Source organism: Palaemon carinicauda, chromosome 34, assembly GCF_036898095.1.
Source record: "Palaemon carinicauda isolate YSFRI2023 chromosome 34, ASM3689809v2, whole genome shotgun sequence".
Classification (NCBI taxonomy): Eukaryota; Metazoa; Arthropoda; class Malacostraca; order Decapoda; family Palaemonidae; genus Palaemon; species Palaemon carinicauda.
In genome coordinates this window covers 48,280,863-48,300,862 of record NC_090758.1, presented here as the reverse complement: position 1 = coordinate 48,300,862, position 20,000 = coordinate 48,280,863, and the positions used below count along the sequence as shown (strand labels likewise).

The following is a 20,000-nucleotide window of genomic DNA, read 5'->3' as shown; positions in this document are numbered from 1 at the left end:
AGTACATATTTCATCTTGAGAATCTTACAATGCATTTTAAAAATTAATCAAAACTTCATGATAGCTGCATCCTTTTTGGACAATCAACCATCCAGCTGCTACCATGAATTAGGAAACAAAAGCTACGAACAACTTTGGTTATATTGTTTTAATTTCTGTCATATTTTTTGTTTCTTGATCAAAAGAAAATAAGACATTTGAAGAAAAATTCCATCAGAGAATCTCAAGGACTTGATGTTTTGCCTTCGTTAGTCCTGACATTAAAAAAGAATAGCTTTTTCATTTTTTTTTCATTATTCTTTATTTGCTACATTTTTACCTTAAAGCAACTGCAATAACCAAGAATATACAGCGAAATGAAAGCAAAAATGCACTACACATTTTGTGTGCTGACAGACAATGGATATTTCTCTACTACATTCACTCTGTGATACCTTAAGTTAAGACAAAATTCCTTGGTTTACAACATGAAGGCCGTTAGTTCGAGACCCTGCCACGTTTGTTTCCTCATTCTCCATTTGCTACATATTTACTTTGTAATATTGCAATAAACAGCAATCTGCAGAGAAATAAAAGCTAATATTCACTACACGTTTTTATAAATGTCCTCAATATTAGATTGTCAGTCTCTTCTAATAGGCAAAGGATGTATCTTTGTCCTATTCGCTCTATGGTAGCCCATTACACATATCCTTAATTCACACTACATGGGTCGTGAGTTCGAGACACTGGGGCAGTCTGATAGTTTCAACTTACATCCCCAAGGTTTTATCGTTGTGAGTCATTAGCAGCTATTGCCTGGTGCTCCCTGGTCAAGCTTAGTTTAAGAGCAGATTTGGTTACTGATCTTAAGGTCATATGGCTGGTCTCTGGGATTTCATGTCTAGAATAGACAAATTACATTTCTTTTCCTAATGTAACTTCCTTGACTTACAATACGAGGGTCGTGGGTTCGACACCCTCACCCAGTGTGATAGTTTTTACTTTAGTACGCAAAGCTTTATCAACACCCATTATCTGGTTCTCCCTGGCCCATCTTGGGTGCAAAACAGGTTTATTTATTAATCTTAAACAAATGATGTTTCTAAAACTTTTGACTTCACTAAGACATAACCAACTTGACTTATGGAGTAAATTCGCAGCTTCATCATAAATCTCTTGATTTCATAATATTTTCTTCTCATGAATAATATATTTGATATTTCTTTTTTTCAAAATAGGAAGTAAAATAGAAAAACGTATGATCATGAATTCCTAATCTGATTATTATATTTTTGAGAATTGAAGTCATCAGTATGATTAAAATAATGGTGATGATATTTTCATAGGTTTATCCTTTTAATGCGGATTTGGTTATGGAAGCCGACATTATCTTTATATGGGTTAGGTTATAGGCAGGTTGGGATAGTTAAAGGGCACAAAGCAAAAAGCTATTAAATTCCAAAGACTTCCGGATTCTTAAGGACAAAATCAATATTGTATCTTAAAAATTTGTCGCATATTGACAGTAAGTTTCCGTGGAGAAATTGCCTCTTTTATTTACATAATCTAAATCGATGTTTACATATTTTGAGTTAATATTTAATATTCTTTTGGTTGTTTATCTTAAACCAGTTTGAAATAAGTTTTTCCACATTTTAGGTGGCTCATATAATTTTCTTATTATGCATCAGTACTACTACTACTACTACTACTACTACTACTACTACTACTACCACTATCACCAAATTGTTCCATTTCTTTCAGTTACAACATATATAGCTTCTCTTATAATGAGAGGTTTATACATTACCAAAGGGGAAGTATGTTACCTATTTATACAGTTTATTATTCAGAATCTATTATAAGAAATATCCACAAAGGTCTAATTTTTAATATCCTCAAATGTTCAAAGACAGATAATTAACTGAAGGTAATAATTTCCTTTGTTGAGCTTCGAGTGATGACTGTACAAAAGGTTTTCGAAATATTCCTTAAACTCCAATGAATTATATGAATGAGATAAAGTAATATATATTCACTTTTAGATGATTTGTGAATTATTTATTTGATTTTCATATTCAGCTTATCCCTAAAAAGAATAAACAATTCAAATGGAACTAATCTCTTTTCACGATGCACTAATAAGAAAAATTCAATTTGGAAAATATTTCCTTTTCATCTCTAAATTTAATCTCCCCCAAATCAGAGCATGAAATGCAATGATATTGTCTGTCTCTCTCTCCCCACCAAATGAAAATCAATAACATATTCCCGATAAAAGATTTAAAATTGTTAGAGCATTTTGAATATTGCAAAGCTATTGGAGGTCGAGAAAAGCATTGCAAAACAATATGTTATCATATTATCAAAGACAAACTTTGTTTTCATAGCACAATATGCAAATTACATTTGTGGTATTTTGTACTTTCTTTTTTGTTCTGAGATAAGATTTCACCATCTACTTCTCTGTTATTTAGGAAAATTCCCTTTTTTATAGATTTCAGAGGATTCTCTTTATCATTATTTATATGAATTTATATGATTATTTTACGGTAAAGTACGGGAACTTTAGAATATTCTTTAATTAATTTTAGGACGAAATGTAATATGCATTGAACTTATGGCGGTAAATATGCCAATGTATGTATGTATGTATGTATGTATATATGTATGTATGTATAAATCCATCTTTATACCAAAATTAATAATATAATATTATACAGATGCCATTATTATTATTGTTGATCTGATTTAGTTATTGTTGAAATTACTGTGAAAAAAAAGGGAGAGATAAGATATGTTAGAGTAGTTCTTGGTCAATATCATTTCGAAATGAATAGTTCCACAAAACAATAATGATGCTAAAGGCCTCTGGATATTCATAAAAAAATAAAAAGTCTCTCTACTATATTGATAAAATATTCAAACTCTCCTTGTCTAAAGAAATATGTATTAAGTGTCTTACCACCGACAAGAAAAGTTCAAATCACATCCAGGAATTTTGGATACATGGATTCCTCCTTTTGGAATTCCAAAATGGATTTCCATCTTTCTTTTTTCTTTTTTTTTTTTTTTACTAAATTATTACATTTATAGATTGAATGATAATCTTTATAATATGTAACATAAGAGCTTCCTTTAAATATTTCGTATAAAAAAAAAGGAAATTTTTAATTGATAAACAAATTATTATTACCTACGCCAACGAAGTTTGAAAGAGGTTATGTTTCCACCTATGTTTGTGTGAATGTATGTTTATCTGAGAACAGCTACCTGTTTAAAAGTTTAATCTTAGAGTAATTAAACTTGCAGTGATTAACTGTTTTGTAAAAAACCGGAAATGTTAAATTTCGGAAGGTCATGCTGAAAGGTCAAAGTCCCGGTCAAGCAAAATATTCAATTCACGTAATTAGCCATAAGTTTGGACATCGTTGTTACAGAGACTTCAAACTTGGCTCATATTTGATTATATGAAAATCCACGACAATTATTATTTGGTAAGGTCAAAGGTCGTCTTCAAGGTCGAGCAAAAGGTCGAGAAATAATAATTATTATTATATAGATAATCTAAGAATCATTAGCAAAATTCTAGCCTCGATTCTTATCAATAAATTCCTTATCATCAGATATTGATAATAATAATTAATATAAAAAAGTTAATATTCTATTATTTTATGTCCGTCCATAATTGTTTGGAGATGATGGTAATAAAGAGTTTCTTTATTATCATTTAATGGTGTTTAATTGCTAATTAACCACAAAATTATACATGATTAGCAGACAGTATGAGAGAGAGAGAGAGAGAGAGAGAGAGAGAGAGAGAGAGAGAGAGAGAGAGAGAGAGAGAGAGAGAGAGAGGAGAGAGAGAGAGAGAGGGCCTATTTTTACGATTTTGTTTAGCAGGAAACCAAACACTAATACTTCTACAATCCTCCAAATACTGATGGCCATATTACATCTAATTAATACGTCTCTCTCTCTCTCTCCTCTCTCTCTCTCTCTCTCTCTCTCTCTCTCTCTCTCTCTCTCTCTCTCTCTTTTGCCTCGAAATCAATTAAAGTATCCTTTCATTATCAATGAGCAGCTTTCCTATGTTATGTATCTCACATTCCAGGTAATGATCAACTTACTAACTCAGGAAAGTTGACGTATCGTGTTAACAAAACTTCACGGCTTTTTCAATTTGATGGTTGTTTACGTCACAATGGGAGATTCCATTATCCCTAAGGGGGATGCCTGTAGTAACTCTATCCAATAACCTCTTTATTTTTTTTTCAACCATCGACGTTCTGTAACCAAAAGTAAAGCCATGCATAATGAATACTTTGGCTAATTCTCAAGTCAATAATACATTTTTATACTGAGAAATTGATGGGAAAATCTTAAAATCTATAATTCCTCCGCCGGCTTTCGAAATGGAATCTCACAAAGTATAAAAAGTGCTTTGTGATGCCATCTATTGGTAATAACAAGAACTAATACTACCTGTGTTCTTAAGGGTGTTGTTGGCGTGAAATTTATCGTCTGTGGGTACCAATGGAACTATTTTTCCTTAACGTAAACTACTCTACAACCTTTTATGAAGATGGTGTTTGAACCAAATGCAGAAACAACAGTTTGCGGAAAACAATTGAATAATGAACGGTGCAATGTATTCTTTATCTAAAGATATGATGACAATTGAAGGCTTCCAAATCATGCGAACAACTTGCCTGTTATTTAAGGAATATTTCAAGTCTATACATATTTATCAAACTAAGCATTACACCAAAGACTATATACTGAAGGAAGATAGGAAGGCTCAAAATAGAATATCAATACGCTAGTTGGCAACTCCAAAGTAAACACAATAGTTGATTGCTCCGATTTCAGATGGCGTTGTAGGTATACATCGTTTGTCGTCTGTTTGTTTATATTTAGAATTTGACAGTTGACTCAAACGAAATCATGGCGCCGACAGTAAAGAAGCCTCACTAGTGTGTTGTGTGTCATAAACAAAAAGAAACCGATCCTCATTTGGTATTTCACAGGTTCCCTAAGGACAAAGAACGGTGAGTACTAACAGTATAATACATGCAGTATGTGCTGCTAATGAGTAAGCCCCACTGATATTGGATGTAAGATTAAGGCAAGGCATCCACAGTAAATCTCTTTTGTTTTTCATTTTTTGTTTGCTTGTATGCTACCTTCTTTCTATTTCCAACCCCCTTTTGATTATTTTTGTGTGTGATACAATTTTGTGTTATTTTGATCCTTTTGATTGTACATTTATACATTTATTAGTTGATAATACTAAACTATACATGAGTGCATCATGCTTTTCCATTTCAATAAAAAATAAAATACAATTGTGTTTTATACACCTAATATCTCTCCATCTTACAGTGGCCTACAAACTGTAATTAAATGTATGCCTACACATAAGCATTTGTGGCTAAGTTTAACAAATCAGATATTCAGTATGTTTTAATCTATTTGAATGTGATATTGTATAGAACATTTAAAAATGGTTGTAATATACTGTACAATACTTAAATTTGCAAGAAAATTTAACTAAATCAGAGAGATATAACTATTGAATTTCTGAAAAATAAACTGAGAAACATAATTTGCAATTTAGTTACCTAAAATTTAAGAATATCATGAATATATGAGGAAAATATACTGACATAGTAATGGAAATTATGAACAAATATGTCGCAAAATTTACAATCGAATTCCATCTTATATATCCGTAAGCATTACCGCTCTGAATGTTTGGCTGCTCGCTCACAAGATGGAGCCATTCGTTTCGCATGGGAGTATCTGGCATCTTTTCATAGCACACTCATTTGTGTGTTAAAAGCCTGAGCCTTCCTATCTTCCTTCAGTATATTGTCTTTGCATTACACCTTTACATATTGTATGATTATTGAATAATCTCACAAGAATTGTGGCTCGTTTTTATCACTGAACTATGTATTTTAATCGGGTTAATCAATTTCTAAAAAAAAAATCTAAAGTCAGGATGATATCGATTCTGTAAATTTTTCATCCTCATATTGAAATATATTATGTATTCTTTAGATATCCTCTCGCTATAATGTCTGTTATTTTATTCAGTTATAAATATTTTGAATATTATTCTTACCCGGAGTTTAAAAAATCCCTTTTCTTCACCCAATATAATTCAACTTTATCATTTTAATATAACAAAATTTCGTTCTGCATTTTTAATCCATTTCTTTTTTCAATTGCATTTATTGATTAACCATTGTCTTTTTGAATATTTATTTCAATGTCAAAAAAAAAATTCCAATCTGCATTTTCAATCTAATTTTCAATTGCATTTATTCATTTAACCTTTATCTAAGTTTTTAGGTTATGTGGGTTTGTTGTGTTAATTAGCATGAAGCCCCGGTGAGAAAAAAAGCACAGCTTCATCAAGCAACACTTTAAAATCCTTCTTGAAAAATGAAAGCTCGTTGAGATGGTAATTTGTTCTTGCAATTGCTCGAAGGTAATTAGCCTTTTGGAAAGCAATGGATTTAAGTTTTAGTTTGATTATTTAGACAGAATTGCGCACATCAAGGACTTGAGATTGCAGGATATGTTTTAGGATTTTATATATATATATATATATATATATATATATATATATATATATATATATATATATATATATATATATATATATATATATATATATATATATACATATACATATACATATATATACATACATATATATATATATATATATATATATATATATATATATATATATATATATATATATATATACATATACATATATATATATACATACATATATATATATATATATATATATATATATATATATATATACATATATATATATATATATATACATATATATATATATATATATATATATATATATATATATATATATACATATATATATATATATATATATATATATATATATATATATATATATATATGTATATATATATATATATATATATATATATATATATATATATATATACATGCACACAGACACACACACATACCTAGAGTATGCTGATGACGCTATCCTTGTTAGAAGAACACCACAGGACTTGCAAATTAATTATCTGTAAACTAATCCTATCTGCTCCAAGATTCGAACCCATATCTCAGAATCGACATAAAGCTGACAAATGACTTAGACCTTTTATACCTCCACGAAAGGTTCACATGCAGCTTGTCTGCATCTCCATAAACTCCACTATGCTTTGCTAGCCTTCAGAGTTAAGTATACTTGCATGAGGCAAGCCACAAGAGAAGCCGGCAGGGCCTTGCAAACATGAACCGATAACATTCTACACAAATCTGGTATGTGAAGAATATATTTAGTAGAATCTACTAAGTAGATTAAACGAATATAAAATATTCCCTGTTTTGAGAGAGAGAGAGAGAGAGAGAGAGAGAGAGAGAGAGAGAGAGAGAGAGAGAGAGAGAGAGAGAGAGAGAGAGAGAGAGAGAGAGATTGATTTAAAGTTTTCTGGATTCCTGACATCAGAGAGAGAGAGAGAGAGAGAGAGAGAGAGAGAGAGAGAGAGAGAGAGAGAGAGAGAGAGACCATGTAATAAGATAAGAGGAGAGGGAGCAATGGCGTCTTGAAGTGAATGATGTAAAATGAATGAGATAGAAGCCATAAAATGCACATTGACACGCAGTTCATTGACCTTTGATATCATTATCTTATCTTGAATCAAATCTACCATATAATCAAAGCAAAGATATACAATTCTTTTGTTCTGTTACCCATTTAAGAAAATAAATCCTTTATGTTTTGAACAAAAAAAGGTCAGAGCTTACTGTTCTTAGGGGTTTTACTCCCAGCCTATCTGATTTTCTAGAAGATAAATTGTGAAAAGTATGTCAGAATAACATACCGGATTGTCTTTGTTTATAATGGATTCCATAGCCCATACTGTATTATACAGAGGATTTTTTATGCTAAAAGAGGCCTTGATAACACATGCCATAAAGGCGTGTCTTGATATTTGATATGAGACTCTACAAGTCAATAACATAGCCTAGAACTTATGCAAGGATGTAATAAAGTCTTATTTGGAATACCAGCTCAATTTGTGAGCCAATTCGGAAAGAGTCACGGAACTCCAATGTAATATGAGCATAAGGTCCTTCTTACTCCCAATTTCTGCCATAAAATTTGATGAGGAATTTTCAATGATAAACAGGCATTAAATTAGAGCTTTTCATGCGACGCTTTCGTAAATTCTTCAGTCGATGGCTTGGAAGGGAAGAGGATTTTTCGGTTCAATGACCCGATCATGGGACGTGAAGAAAGTTGAAAGAACATCAAACACAGTTGAAGATATAAGGATTAGATTTAGTGGACAAGCAGGCGAACATACAATCAGATACTATAAGATTCGACTTTCGGTGAAACTGCTTCTGCCGATACAACTACTTTCTGTTAATAACTGTGCTATGTCTGTCGTTAGTAATGGAGGTAAAAATGTCTAGAGCAAATCTGCTATTTTAATAAAAGTAAAAAAGTCGAGGTCTATATGATAAAGTAGCCTATGGCTGCTAAGCATTACGAGAGGGGGCCAAGTGTCTCCTCTCATCGTCAGGCAAAGTCTGGCTAAGGAGTGGTGAGCACAATCCTTATATATGAATATAATTGAATAAAAATAATACTATAAACCCATTACTGCCTGAATTTTTTTTCTTATTTTTTTTCATTATTTAAGTTTAATATGTATATTTATATGGTATTATCATATATTTGATGTTTTTTTCATGGTATTTGTCCATATATAGGACCTACTATATATAGTAGGTTAGGCGGATAAGGGGTACATATTTTTATTGAGGAGACTATTTTCTATAATAAAATTTTATTGGTATTTTTTCATTACAAGGAGGATATATTAGGAGCAAGACACTCAATAATAATGCATTTATTACGGAATAACACAAAGAAATATTGCAGTTTACTGCTAACATTTGTTGAATTTGTTGCGCCCTATTACTTTTGCACGTGCTGATAGTATTTGAATATGTGAAATGGATAATAATTCTTACTTCTACAAGTGAAATGTTTAACAGAAAATTGTGATACTGTAGAATAAAATAGAAATAAAACTGGTTCATGCTTTAGAGAAACTTCATTCTTGTTTAAATTTTGAGATAAATTCCGTGATATCACACAATAACAAACCAGATACTATAATTAGCAGCATTCTAAAGAGCACGACGATGATATTTAACAAAGCATTTCACACACAATGAAACTCCACACTTCACACACCCTTGCGAAGGACGAAATTTGCAAGAGGATAGATCACATTTCCATGCCTGTTTTCCAAGGGGTTCGACGAGGTGACCAATATTGTCATAACGTACATTTGGAATAACCCGAGATGACTGTCTTGGCCGACCTATTCCCACACTTGGTTCTGCCTGCTGAGGGTATGTCCTTGCAATGTAGCGCTTGAATGACAACAGTGGAAGTTGCTTTCATCAACACGATGGAGAAGCCAGCAGTTCTGAATCGTTGCATCAATTACCCAAGAAGATATAGGCCACCACCACTTTTTCATTCTAATGGATATACGGTAACAATTGATGTTTTGGTCCATCCTATCAGTGCCACCCATGTGCCTGTTGTAATCCCCGATGAGATAAGGTCGACTTACACTAATTTTCTTTTTGTCCTTTGCTGACCATCGAGATACACTTTCCAGAGGATAAACAGGAGAAATATTTGATACCACTGAAACTACTGCATTATCCTTCCAGCGTACCAACAAGATCTTGTGAATATTATCCACAACAACATCCGTATCTCCTCGAGGAACCTTCTTCATTTCGTTTGTGGAGTTTATAGGACAAGTCTTCGGAATTCTGTTGTCCCTTATTGTTCCAGTTGCTCCATAGTTTATCTCTTGTAGGTGATTTACTAAAGGTAAACTTGTGAAGTAGTTGTCGAGGTAAAACCTCACTGGTATATCTTTGATATAACTTGGTAGTTTTTCAAATAAAATCATCAAAGTGTCCCCACCTTTTCCAAATCTTTCTTCATAGTGACGATTCAACCCGAAGGCTGTCCCTTGGTATACATCAAACGTAGCCAAATATCCAAGTGGAGAATTTAGGCACCAAGCTTCAAATCCAAATCTCACAGGTTTATTCCGAATGCACTGTTTGTATCCATGCCTACCAAAATATTCTATCATTGCTTCATCAAGTGATATATGTTGATCCATAGGGTAAGCCATGGCAAATCTTGTGTTCAAATGATTCATTAGAGGTCGGATTTTTGCCAGTTTGTCATCCTTGTTTAGTGCCTGATTATCAGTGGAAGGCAGAAACCGTAATATTTCTTCAAATCTATCACGTGACATTGCCTTAGCAACGAGTTCGACTCCAACATCAGCATCCAAAGACCAGTATAAGCGGCGACTTGGTAATGTGTGGTATCCTGAGAGTATGAGAATGCTTGGATAGTAACAGGGAACTGAAAGTTTGAAACTATCGAGGCATTGTTAGCTGGAAAGTCACTTCACCAGCGACGAGGTATGCATCCAAGGACCAGAAAATAGCGAACAAGCAGTTTATTCTAACGAAGAAACAACCAATTTGCTTTAAGGTGATACCTTTCTAAGATTTTTCCTGTCCGGTCCATATTTTGGCTTCATATCTGCCTGACCTACTATATATAGTAGGTAATGAAAAATAGCCTGTAATATTTATGCTTCAATTGCTATCTCAATTTCTGATATATGAATTGATTCATGGTTTTCAGTGCCATGATATGTATCAGTATAAAGATGTTTAATGAACTTGTGTAACCATGAGCTCAAATTAAAAATGTGAATATATAAAAACATTCTACATATCTTTGGTATTTTGTCAAAAAGTCGAAAAATATGGATACTTCAAAGAAAAACTGTTTATATTATTGATTAGATTGAAAAGAACTCAGGAATATGCAAAACAATAAGAAAAACATAAAAAAATTGGAGTGTAATTTGTCCTAGCAATTGTACTACTATATATAGTAGGTCAGGCGTTAATGGGTTCTATATCTCCATCATATAAGTTAGCAAAACCAAACAGGATGACAATATATTGTAAATACAGAATAAATGAAGAAACAGAAAAAGGTAGAAGAGACAGGGATGAATATTGCAAAGCCATGGACGAGGCCATTTCTTGCAATCAATGCAATTATCAGAAAATACACAAAGCTCATTAGCTCTTTGTTGCAGACAGAAGGCATCACTAAATGCATGCAAAAGCAACAGAATCTTTCTTACTTAGAAGATTAACAAATGCAGCAAATATAAACACTTATTGAAGCTTATCAAATATTTCCTGTAATTAAAATTTAAAGGTTTAAGTGCCGCTCATGAATGGCAGAGGCTAATGACAGGGACATTGCCCTACCAAGCAGGACAATGACATAGAGAATGGCCATATATACATATGATAAGGGCCTAAGACCCCCCTCCACCCGAGCTAGGACCATGGAGTGTAAGGCAATGGTTGATGATGACACAGCAAATAGACCTATAGGATCCCACAAAACCCACATTCTTAGCTCACAAGGATGGTGAGGTTGCAGAAACCAAAGGAACTAACGAGCTTGAGTAAGTCTCAAACCAAAGTCTGTCAATCATCAGGCGAGGACGTTACCAACAGGCCACCATGACCCTGCTGTATTTGCTAGAATTTTTTTCAATAATTAAACAATAACAAAACAATCTGTATTTGATTTTTAAAATAGGAGACGAAAGCGTAAATATTAATTCAATAAATAAACAAACCAATTAAAAAAATCATAGTTAAATTACCTAATTAAGTTATTTAAGTAGAATAACATTCGTAAAAAATATTTACCTTATTCCCAACAGCAGGGAAACCTTATCGCAGTTTGTATTTCCATGGATTACCTGAAGGTGGTTCTAAAAGGCCTAAAGGAAGCGCTAGTCCTTCCAAGCCCTAATGGAAGAGCCAACATAATAATGGGCAGAGTAAATCTCACACAATAATCCTCTTAATGGTCTTCCTCCATCTGATCTCACCACATCTCACGAAGTATTTCTTTTCCTAAATCACGTCTAAAAAAACATTCACTGGCAACTCCGGCTGCGAGGTAAACATCTGCTGGAGATATTTACTTTTCTTTTAAACTGATTGGAGAGGAACATATAATCATGAGTAATGAAAAATGTAATACCTAATGCAGTTAAATTTATGGAGGATTCAATTGCAATTAGTTATTATTAATTAGATATAATTGATAATTTGTTTTCAGATATTTGGAAGATATGTAAAACGAGAAAGTGTGATATATATTTTTATATTTCCTTATATTTACATAGTTTCAACTAGTTTTAATCTACCTCTTTCTCCATCTATCCATCTATTTCAATTTAAATCTAAATACCTATTGATATATCTACTTACCTTTCCATCTATCTACCCTCAGTGGTCACCACATTCCTCAATACATAATAACCTTCCGGAGAAGGTCTTCCTATCCTCGATTCAAAGGGCGCCTCTCCTCCCGGACCCCCAGAAGGAAAAGTCCAATATCATTCTGTTTTCCAAAGGACTTGACCAGAAAAAGTTTATTTGGGAATTTAGGGTAAACTGAATATAAAGCGGAAGGAATTTATTGAGAAATTTAATAAACGCGTTTCTTGGCTCATTGTGCATCATGAGTGTATGATTGGATGTATGTATTTGCCAACATTTGTGCACAAACAAACAAACACAAACACACACACAATATATATATATATATATATATATATATATATATATATATATATATATATATATATATATATATATATATATATATATATATATATATATATATATATATATATATGTGCGTGTATATATATATATATATATATATATATATATATATATATATATATATATATATATATATATATATATATATATATATATATATATATATATATATATATATATATATATATATATATATATATATATATATTTATATATATATATATATATATATATATATATATATATATATATATATATATATATAATATATATATATATATATATATATATAATGGATTTTGAGTGAAGCGAAAAATCTATTTTTGGGTGAGATGGCCATGTCGTCCTGATGGAAGTTCCTATAGGGTAGCTTCCTAGGGTATATTACAACTACGGCATTATTCCCAGAGAATTTACCTTAAGGTACCCAGAATTCTAACTCCTGGAGCGAATATCCCTACTGAAAGGGATATCGCGACATATCAGAGGATGTATTCTTGACACGCCACATGGCAATCTACACCCCAAACAGAGATAACACATCGAGGGGTCAATTGGCAAGAAAACGAAAACGGGAAAGAAAAAGGGGGAGCCGCTCCCAAGGCTCCCTCTTCTCCCGTTGCGTAAGCGTGCCTGGCACCAATCCTGGCGCCATCTGTATTCCTTGTAGCGATACACGGGGTGCTACAGATACTGTATGTAGGGAGGGGTCCTACAGCCCTTTCATAGAAAGGGAAGGGCGGGTCCATCAGGACGACATGGCCATCTCACCCAAAAATAGATTTTTCGCTTCGCTCAAAATCCATTTTTTGGGCTCAAGCCATGTCGTCCTGATGGAAGTATACCAGAGCATTACTGTATCTGTGGATTCTCAGAACGTGCCGTACTCCCCGGAGGTAATTTTTCCCGGTCGACTAGACCTAGAGACCGAAGATGTTACCGTTATACATCTTTTCAACTAACCATAAACCATGTTAGAGCTTCCTGCCCCCTACAGGGAAGAGTCCTACTAGACTCTGGAAAAGTCTCGAAGAGTACATATACCTATGTATGAATACCAGGCAAGCCAATATAGTGGTCTCACCCTATATTAAGTAAAGCATAGTTTGTAAAGAACCACTGCGTCAATATGAAATATCGACCAGTTCTCCGCACAATACTTGTATAGGACAAAGGTTTATATCCGCATAGGAGGAAGCTGTAAATCCGCCACCATCCCCTTATGGGGTGGGATCCTCCCGCAAGGGAAAGCATAAACCAATGCAACATTAGCTTGCATACAGGAACAATCTATTAGAATTATCCCAGATAAATATACATAGAATGAATGCTCAATTATATCAATAAATTGACACAGGTGAAGGAGACGCAAGGTTCCCAAGAACAAGTTTATTGATAGACAATAAACAGACAGGTTAACAGCAATTCTATATATATATATATATATATATATATATATATATATATATATATAAGAAGAGAATAACCAAATCTTTAAGCATAAGTCTGATAGTAAACAGAAACTTGTTTATCTGAAAGAAAAACATTAGTGCCACTTTTAACATACCGAGGTATGACGGTCAGAAAAGTCTGTATTACTAATCAGTTACATTAGCGTTAGAAACGCTTGGCACACATGTCTGTACTTATGCTAGGTTCACCTTTGGAAGTGGAACAGTCAACGTGGGCACCTCAGTGCCCTCACTTAGTTTGTAGGACAGTATGTAACTACACACTCACCCTGGAATTAATTGTCCCAATTAAAACCACTGTTCCTCGCAGAGTTAAACAGCAGGGTTAACGACGCAACCCACTGCTACCACAGAACTCTTTAGTTGCTCCACTTGCTTCGCATAGTGGCAAAAGAACACTCTGGAAGACTTCCAGGCAGTGTATGAACGAAGATGTTCAAAATCCACACAATTAAGGAAATCTAAGGATGAAGCAACTTTCCTCGGATCGTGACCTGCGGGTGTACTGTCAGGATCCGCTCTGCGAATAAAATATGTGATTTTCGCCCTGAGTGTATTCAGTGATAAATTTGAGCCTGATGTTTCTCCCCTGAATAGTTGACCACCCTTGAAGTCTGAAGTTCTATGAAGATAGACCTTTAGGCATCCTACTAGACATAAAGATGCATCTTCTTTCAGAGGGCAGATTCTCCAGGGACCCCACCTGTTGGTGGGTAACTCATTCTTGGTGAGAAACGTAGGATCCGGAAACAGGTTCAGTTCTCCCCCATCCAGGAACTGAACACGACCTTCCTCTCTCGAGAGGGCTACAATCTCACTAACCCTGGCCCCGGATGCGAGTGCAAATAGGAAAATAACTTTTTCGGTCAAATCCATTAACGCACCCTCCTCATTGCTCCACAGAGAAGCGAAATGAAGAACTTTGTCTAAAGACCATGAAATGGGCTTTGGAGTGCTGAAGATCTGATTCTAGCGCAGGCTTTCAGAACTTTATTGCCTTCTAGTAGATTTGCACTTATTTTCCTCTAGGAAGTCTATGCTGGCTTTCGAAATCCCGAAACGCTTTCTCACCGCTAGGGAGAGAAAATCATGAGCTGCAGGGTCCGGGTTTTCTGTAATGAAGCGCAGACAGTAGACTTCTGGACTCGCTGGGTCAGAACTGGATCTGGTAGCGGTACAAACTTCAGCCGTAGTTCCAATGCCAGGGGGAACCACACGCTTTTCGGCCACCTGTGAGCCACTATTGCTGCTACCCCCTTGAAGGATCTCAGTTTGTTGAGGACCCTCAACAGAAGGTTGTGAGGAGGGAACAGATAAATCCTGGACCATCTGTTCCAGTCGAGGGACATCGCGTCCACTGCTTCCGCTAAGGGGTCCTCGTACGGGGACACGTACAGGGGCAACTTCTTGTTGTCTTTCGTCGCAAAGAGGTCTATCTGCAGTTCTGGGACTTGATTCAGAATGAAGGAGAATGATCCTGCGTCTAAGGACCATTCCGACTCTATCGGTGTGAACCTGAATAGAGCGTCCGCTGTCACATTGAGGACTCCTTGAAGGTGAACTGCCGACAGGTACCACTTCTTCTTTTCCGCCAATTGGAAGATGGCCAACGTCACCTGGCTGAGAGGTGGTGACCTCGATCCTTGTCGATTCAAGCATCTCACAACTACCTCGCTGTCCATCACCAACCTTATGTGGATCGAGTGACGCGAGGAGACTTTCTTTAAGGTAAGGAGCACTGCCATAGCTTCTAGAAAGTTTATGTGAAAGGTCTTGAATAGCTTGGACCAAGTCCCCTGGACTTTTTTCCGATGAGAGTGACCTCCCCATCCCTCCTTCGAGGCGTCTGAGTGAATCGTCACCGACGGGGGAGGTGGCTGAAGAAGAACCGACTTCTTTAGATGTCTGGCTTGGGACCAAGGCCTGAGAAGAGTATGTAGCCGAAGCGGAACTGGTCTTCTCAGATCTCTTCCCGCGTTTGATGCATAACTTCTCCAAACTCCGGTTGCATCCTTTAGCTGTGCTTTTAGCACTGGGTCTGACACTGAAGCAAACTGGAGAGAGCCCAGTACCCTCTCCTGTTCGTGTCTTGATATCCTTTCGGAATCTAGAAGTCTCTTGACAGAACCCGCTCTCTCCTTCCCTTTCTTCGCCGGGATGGAGAAATGGTGTGACATTAGGTCCCAGTGGATTCCCAGCCACTGGAACTTTTGAGATGGAGAAAGTCGAGACTTTTTTCTGTTGATCTTGAAGCCTAGATACTCTAGGAACTGGATCACTTGACTGGAAGCTTGCAAGCATTCTGTCTCGGATGCTGCCCACACCAGCCAGTCGTCCAGGTAGGGTACTACCTGAATTCCCTTTAGGCGTAATTGTTTGAGAGCTACGCTCGCAAGCTTCGTGAAAATCCTTGGGGCTATATTTAGCCCGAATGGCATGGCTCTGAAGGCGTATAGTCTTCGTTGTAGCTTGAACCCTAGGTAGGGGGAGAGTCGACGGTTGATTGGAACGTGCCCATAGGCGTCTGACAAATCTATGGAGACGGAATATGCCCTCTTGGGCAGTAAGGTCCTTATGTGTTGCAGTGTTAGCATCTTGAACTTGCAATTCACTATGAACTTGTTGAGTGGCGATAAGTCCAGAATGACTCTGAGCTTTTCCGAGTCTTTCTTGGGAACACAAAACAGCCTCCCTTGGAATTTGATGGACTTCACCCTTTGGATCACTTTTTTCTCCAACAGTTCTTGAACGTACTCCTCCAGAACGGGGGTGGAGTGTTGGAAAAAACGAGGACACGGGGGTGGAGTGCTGTACCAGCTCCAGCCCAGCCCATTCTTGAGTAGGCTGTGGGCCCAGGGATCAAAGGTCCACCGAACCCGAAAATTCTGAAGTCTGCCTCCTACCGGTATCACTTCACTTGGACTGTTGTCCAGAGGTCTTGCCTCCCTGACCGCGACCACCCCTGAATCCCCTTCCTCTTGAGGGGCGCCTAGATGAGCCTCTGGCTGTTCCTCTAGGCTTTGCTCGAAAGGAAGTTGACTGCCCTTCAAACGTTGGGTTGAATGCCGGGGACTGTGTCGACACGGCCTGGGGTACCCACTGGAAAGTGGTCGGGGTTTGTGCCACCACCTGGGGCACTGAAGGCATCGGCAATTGCTGTTGCTGTTGCTGTTCAACTGGCTTGGCTGGCCGAGACGGTAGCCTAGTTCTTTTAGTCTTCCTCTTTGGTTGGGGACCCTCATCCGGGGAAGACTTTCTCTTGATAGACAGGCCCCACTTCTGGAGAAGATTTCTATTCTCCATGGCGGCCTTATCCACAACTTCTTTGACCAATTCGCTAGGGAAAAGGTCTTTGCCCCAAATGTTGGAGGAGATTAGTTTCCTTGGCTCGTGCCTCACCGAAGCCGAGGTGAACACGAACTCCCTACAAGCTCTCCTCGCCCTGACGAAGCTGTAAAGATCCTTCGTCACTGTGGCCAGATGAGTCTTGGCCACTACCATGGACATTTCATGGACCTTGGGGTCACTTGCCAACGTCTCAAGAGTGGCCTGAAGAGACATAGAGGCAGCCAGTCTTTCTTTTGTCTCGAGCTCTCTCCGCAAAAGAAAGTCAGACAGCTTAGGGAGGTTCTCACCGAACTGACGTCCGGCAATATCAGCCTCCAACTTCCCGACTGAGAAGGTAAGATGGACGTCCTTCCAGTCCTTGTGGTCCATGGGTAGGACCAGCGACAAGGGTTTACACTCCTCCAGGGAGGGGCAAGGCTTGCCAGCCTCAACTGCTTTTAATACAGCCGCAAACCATTTCTGCAAAAAGGGGAAGGCTCTAGCAGGAGAGGACACAAAGGAAGGGAGCTTCTTACTCAATGCAGCTACCTTTGAGTTTGTGAAGCCCTCTCTTTCATCGAAGATGAAAGCAAAGCTTGAGCCTTAGCATGGTCCATCACTATGACCTCCTTCGGCTCTGTCTCCTCCTTTGAAGCTGGTTCCTTCCTCAACCGGACATAACAGTCCGGATATGACCCTTTGCTGGGCCAGAATTCCACCTTCTCAAGGGGAACTGAACCCAGTTTATCCGACATGACGATCTTTCCAGTCGTCATCGGCATGTGCTCAGCATATCTCCACGGGTTAGCATCTGAGCACAAGGGAAGGTCTTTCACATTGAGCCTTTTCTGGGGCCCACGTGATGCTGCAAGCTTCTGCATCTGCAGTTCCATTGCAGCCGCCTTCTCCATATTCTCCTTCTGCATTTGTTGGATCATTCCAACAATGGAGGAGAGGGCCTGTCCCAGCTCTACTGGGAGAGCGGACGATGTTGAGGGAATAAATTCAGGGATCAGAACCGGAGCAGCCGACACCTCGTCGGCTTCTTCCTCTACAATGTCTGGGGCTTGATCTTCATCCTGGCCTCCTGCCAGGAGGTCTTCCTCCAGACGCTCGGACACGTCTGACATCCTGTCGTCCAACTGGATGTCTTGCCAGGCGACCGTCACTTCAGCATCCACCTGGATCTGAACTAGGGGGATCTCCTCTTGAGGCTGGGGAATCACTGCATCAACTGATGCCCTAGGGAAAAGGTAAGCCCTCATCTTCTCACTTGGAAGATAAGGTCCAGAGGTGTTCTTCTGGAAGCCCCTTACCCAGGTGCGAAGCTTCTCCCTAGCTATATCCCTTGAATCCGCTGTCCTAGGGGAATCAAAAGCCTCAGTAATCAGGTTAGAGCACACGGTACATACCTGGGGGTCCCAATACCGGAGATCACCCTTGGAGACAGCGCATGCTGCGTGCCTCCTACATAACTCATGTCCGCAGAAGTTCTTACTGCGGACGTTGTAGAAAGCACTTCCGCACTTCGGACGTACCTCCTGCAAAGAGAAGAAATTTCCATGAGTATCAAGTGATCAAGTGAACTATGTATCACTGGATATGCACAGTTTAGCATAACAAATCAGAAAGGAAAGACACACTTGTGTTTCCCGCACAACCAATTGTTACAGCCTTCCAGATAATAAAATCGTATGGTTAATCTCTTCTAGAATAACCAATGAAAAGTTTCCAGAGGAAAAAGGTGTAGCTCACACCTAAGCAATGATTTTAAAATCCCGGATAATAGACAAGAAAGCACTCACTTTCTTATCTGTAAGGCAACACCAAAGGGCTGTGCAAGACAACACAAAAGTGTTAGAACACACAGTGCTGTACCAAAACTTATACTATAGTTTTCTTCCTGCAGTATATATTATACTGAAGAATACTGGTACAGTATAGAAGGTAATGTGCCGGCCGGCACACACCATAACTAGCTTTAAAGTATACTACTTAACAGTTATAAGGCGGCAGAACGCTGGTTCAAATGCATGTGCCGGCCGGCAACAGCCAATGTCGGCTACACAAGGTAGCACCCGGCTGCCGGCCACTGCTCCTAGCGACCGGCAGACAATGGCTGACATCAGCCGGCCGGCAAAGGTAAACAACCGATGCTAGCCAGCAGCACAAGAACCAGAGGACTACGACTGCCCGGCTGCCGGCCTCATAGGCCGGCAGCCGGGTCGGGTACAGCACTAGAAGAAAACAGCATGGATGCCGGGATAAGAGCGTAAACTACCTCCAAGCCCGGCAATCTGAAAGAGTGCATAAAAGGAAGGGGAGAATCTAATTCAGGCTTCCTGACCAATGCCGTCTGGCTCTACAGGCAGGCATGGATGAGGGACCAAGGGAGGTCCG

General features: G+C 37.5%; 1 protein-coding gene across 1 annotated transcript in view; it reads right to left on the bottom strand.

The window, feature by feature from the left end:
- LOC137626893 (piggyBac transposable element-derived protein 3-like) overlaps positions 1 to 15,955 on the bottom strand; it is a 34,534-nt gene extending 18,579 nt beyond the window's left edge. Inside the window, exons 1-4 of the mRNA XM_068357878.1 lie at positions 15,812 to 15,955; positions 11,925 to 11,973; positions 9,418 to 10,450; positions 935 to 1,036 (exon numbers count right to left, since the gene is read on the bottom strand). Coding sequence (XP_068213979.1) covers positions 935 to 1,036; positions 9,418 to 10,450; positions 11,925 to 11,973; positions 15,812 to 15,955 — 1,328 coding nt within the window. The remainder of the gene's footprint in view (positions 1 to 934; positions 1,037 to 9,417; positions 10,451 to 11,924; positions 11,974 to 15,811) is intronic.
- Positions 15,956 to 20,000: the final 4,045 nt, after the last annotated feature.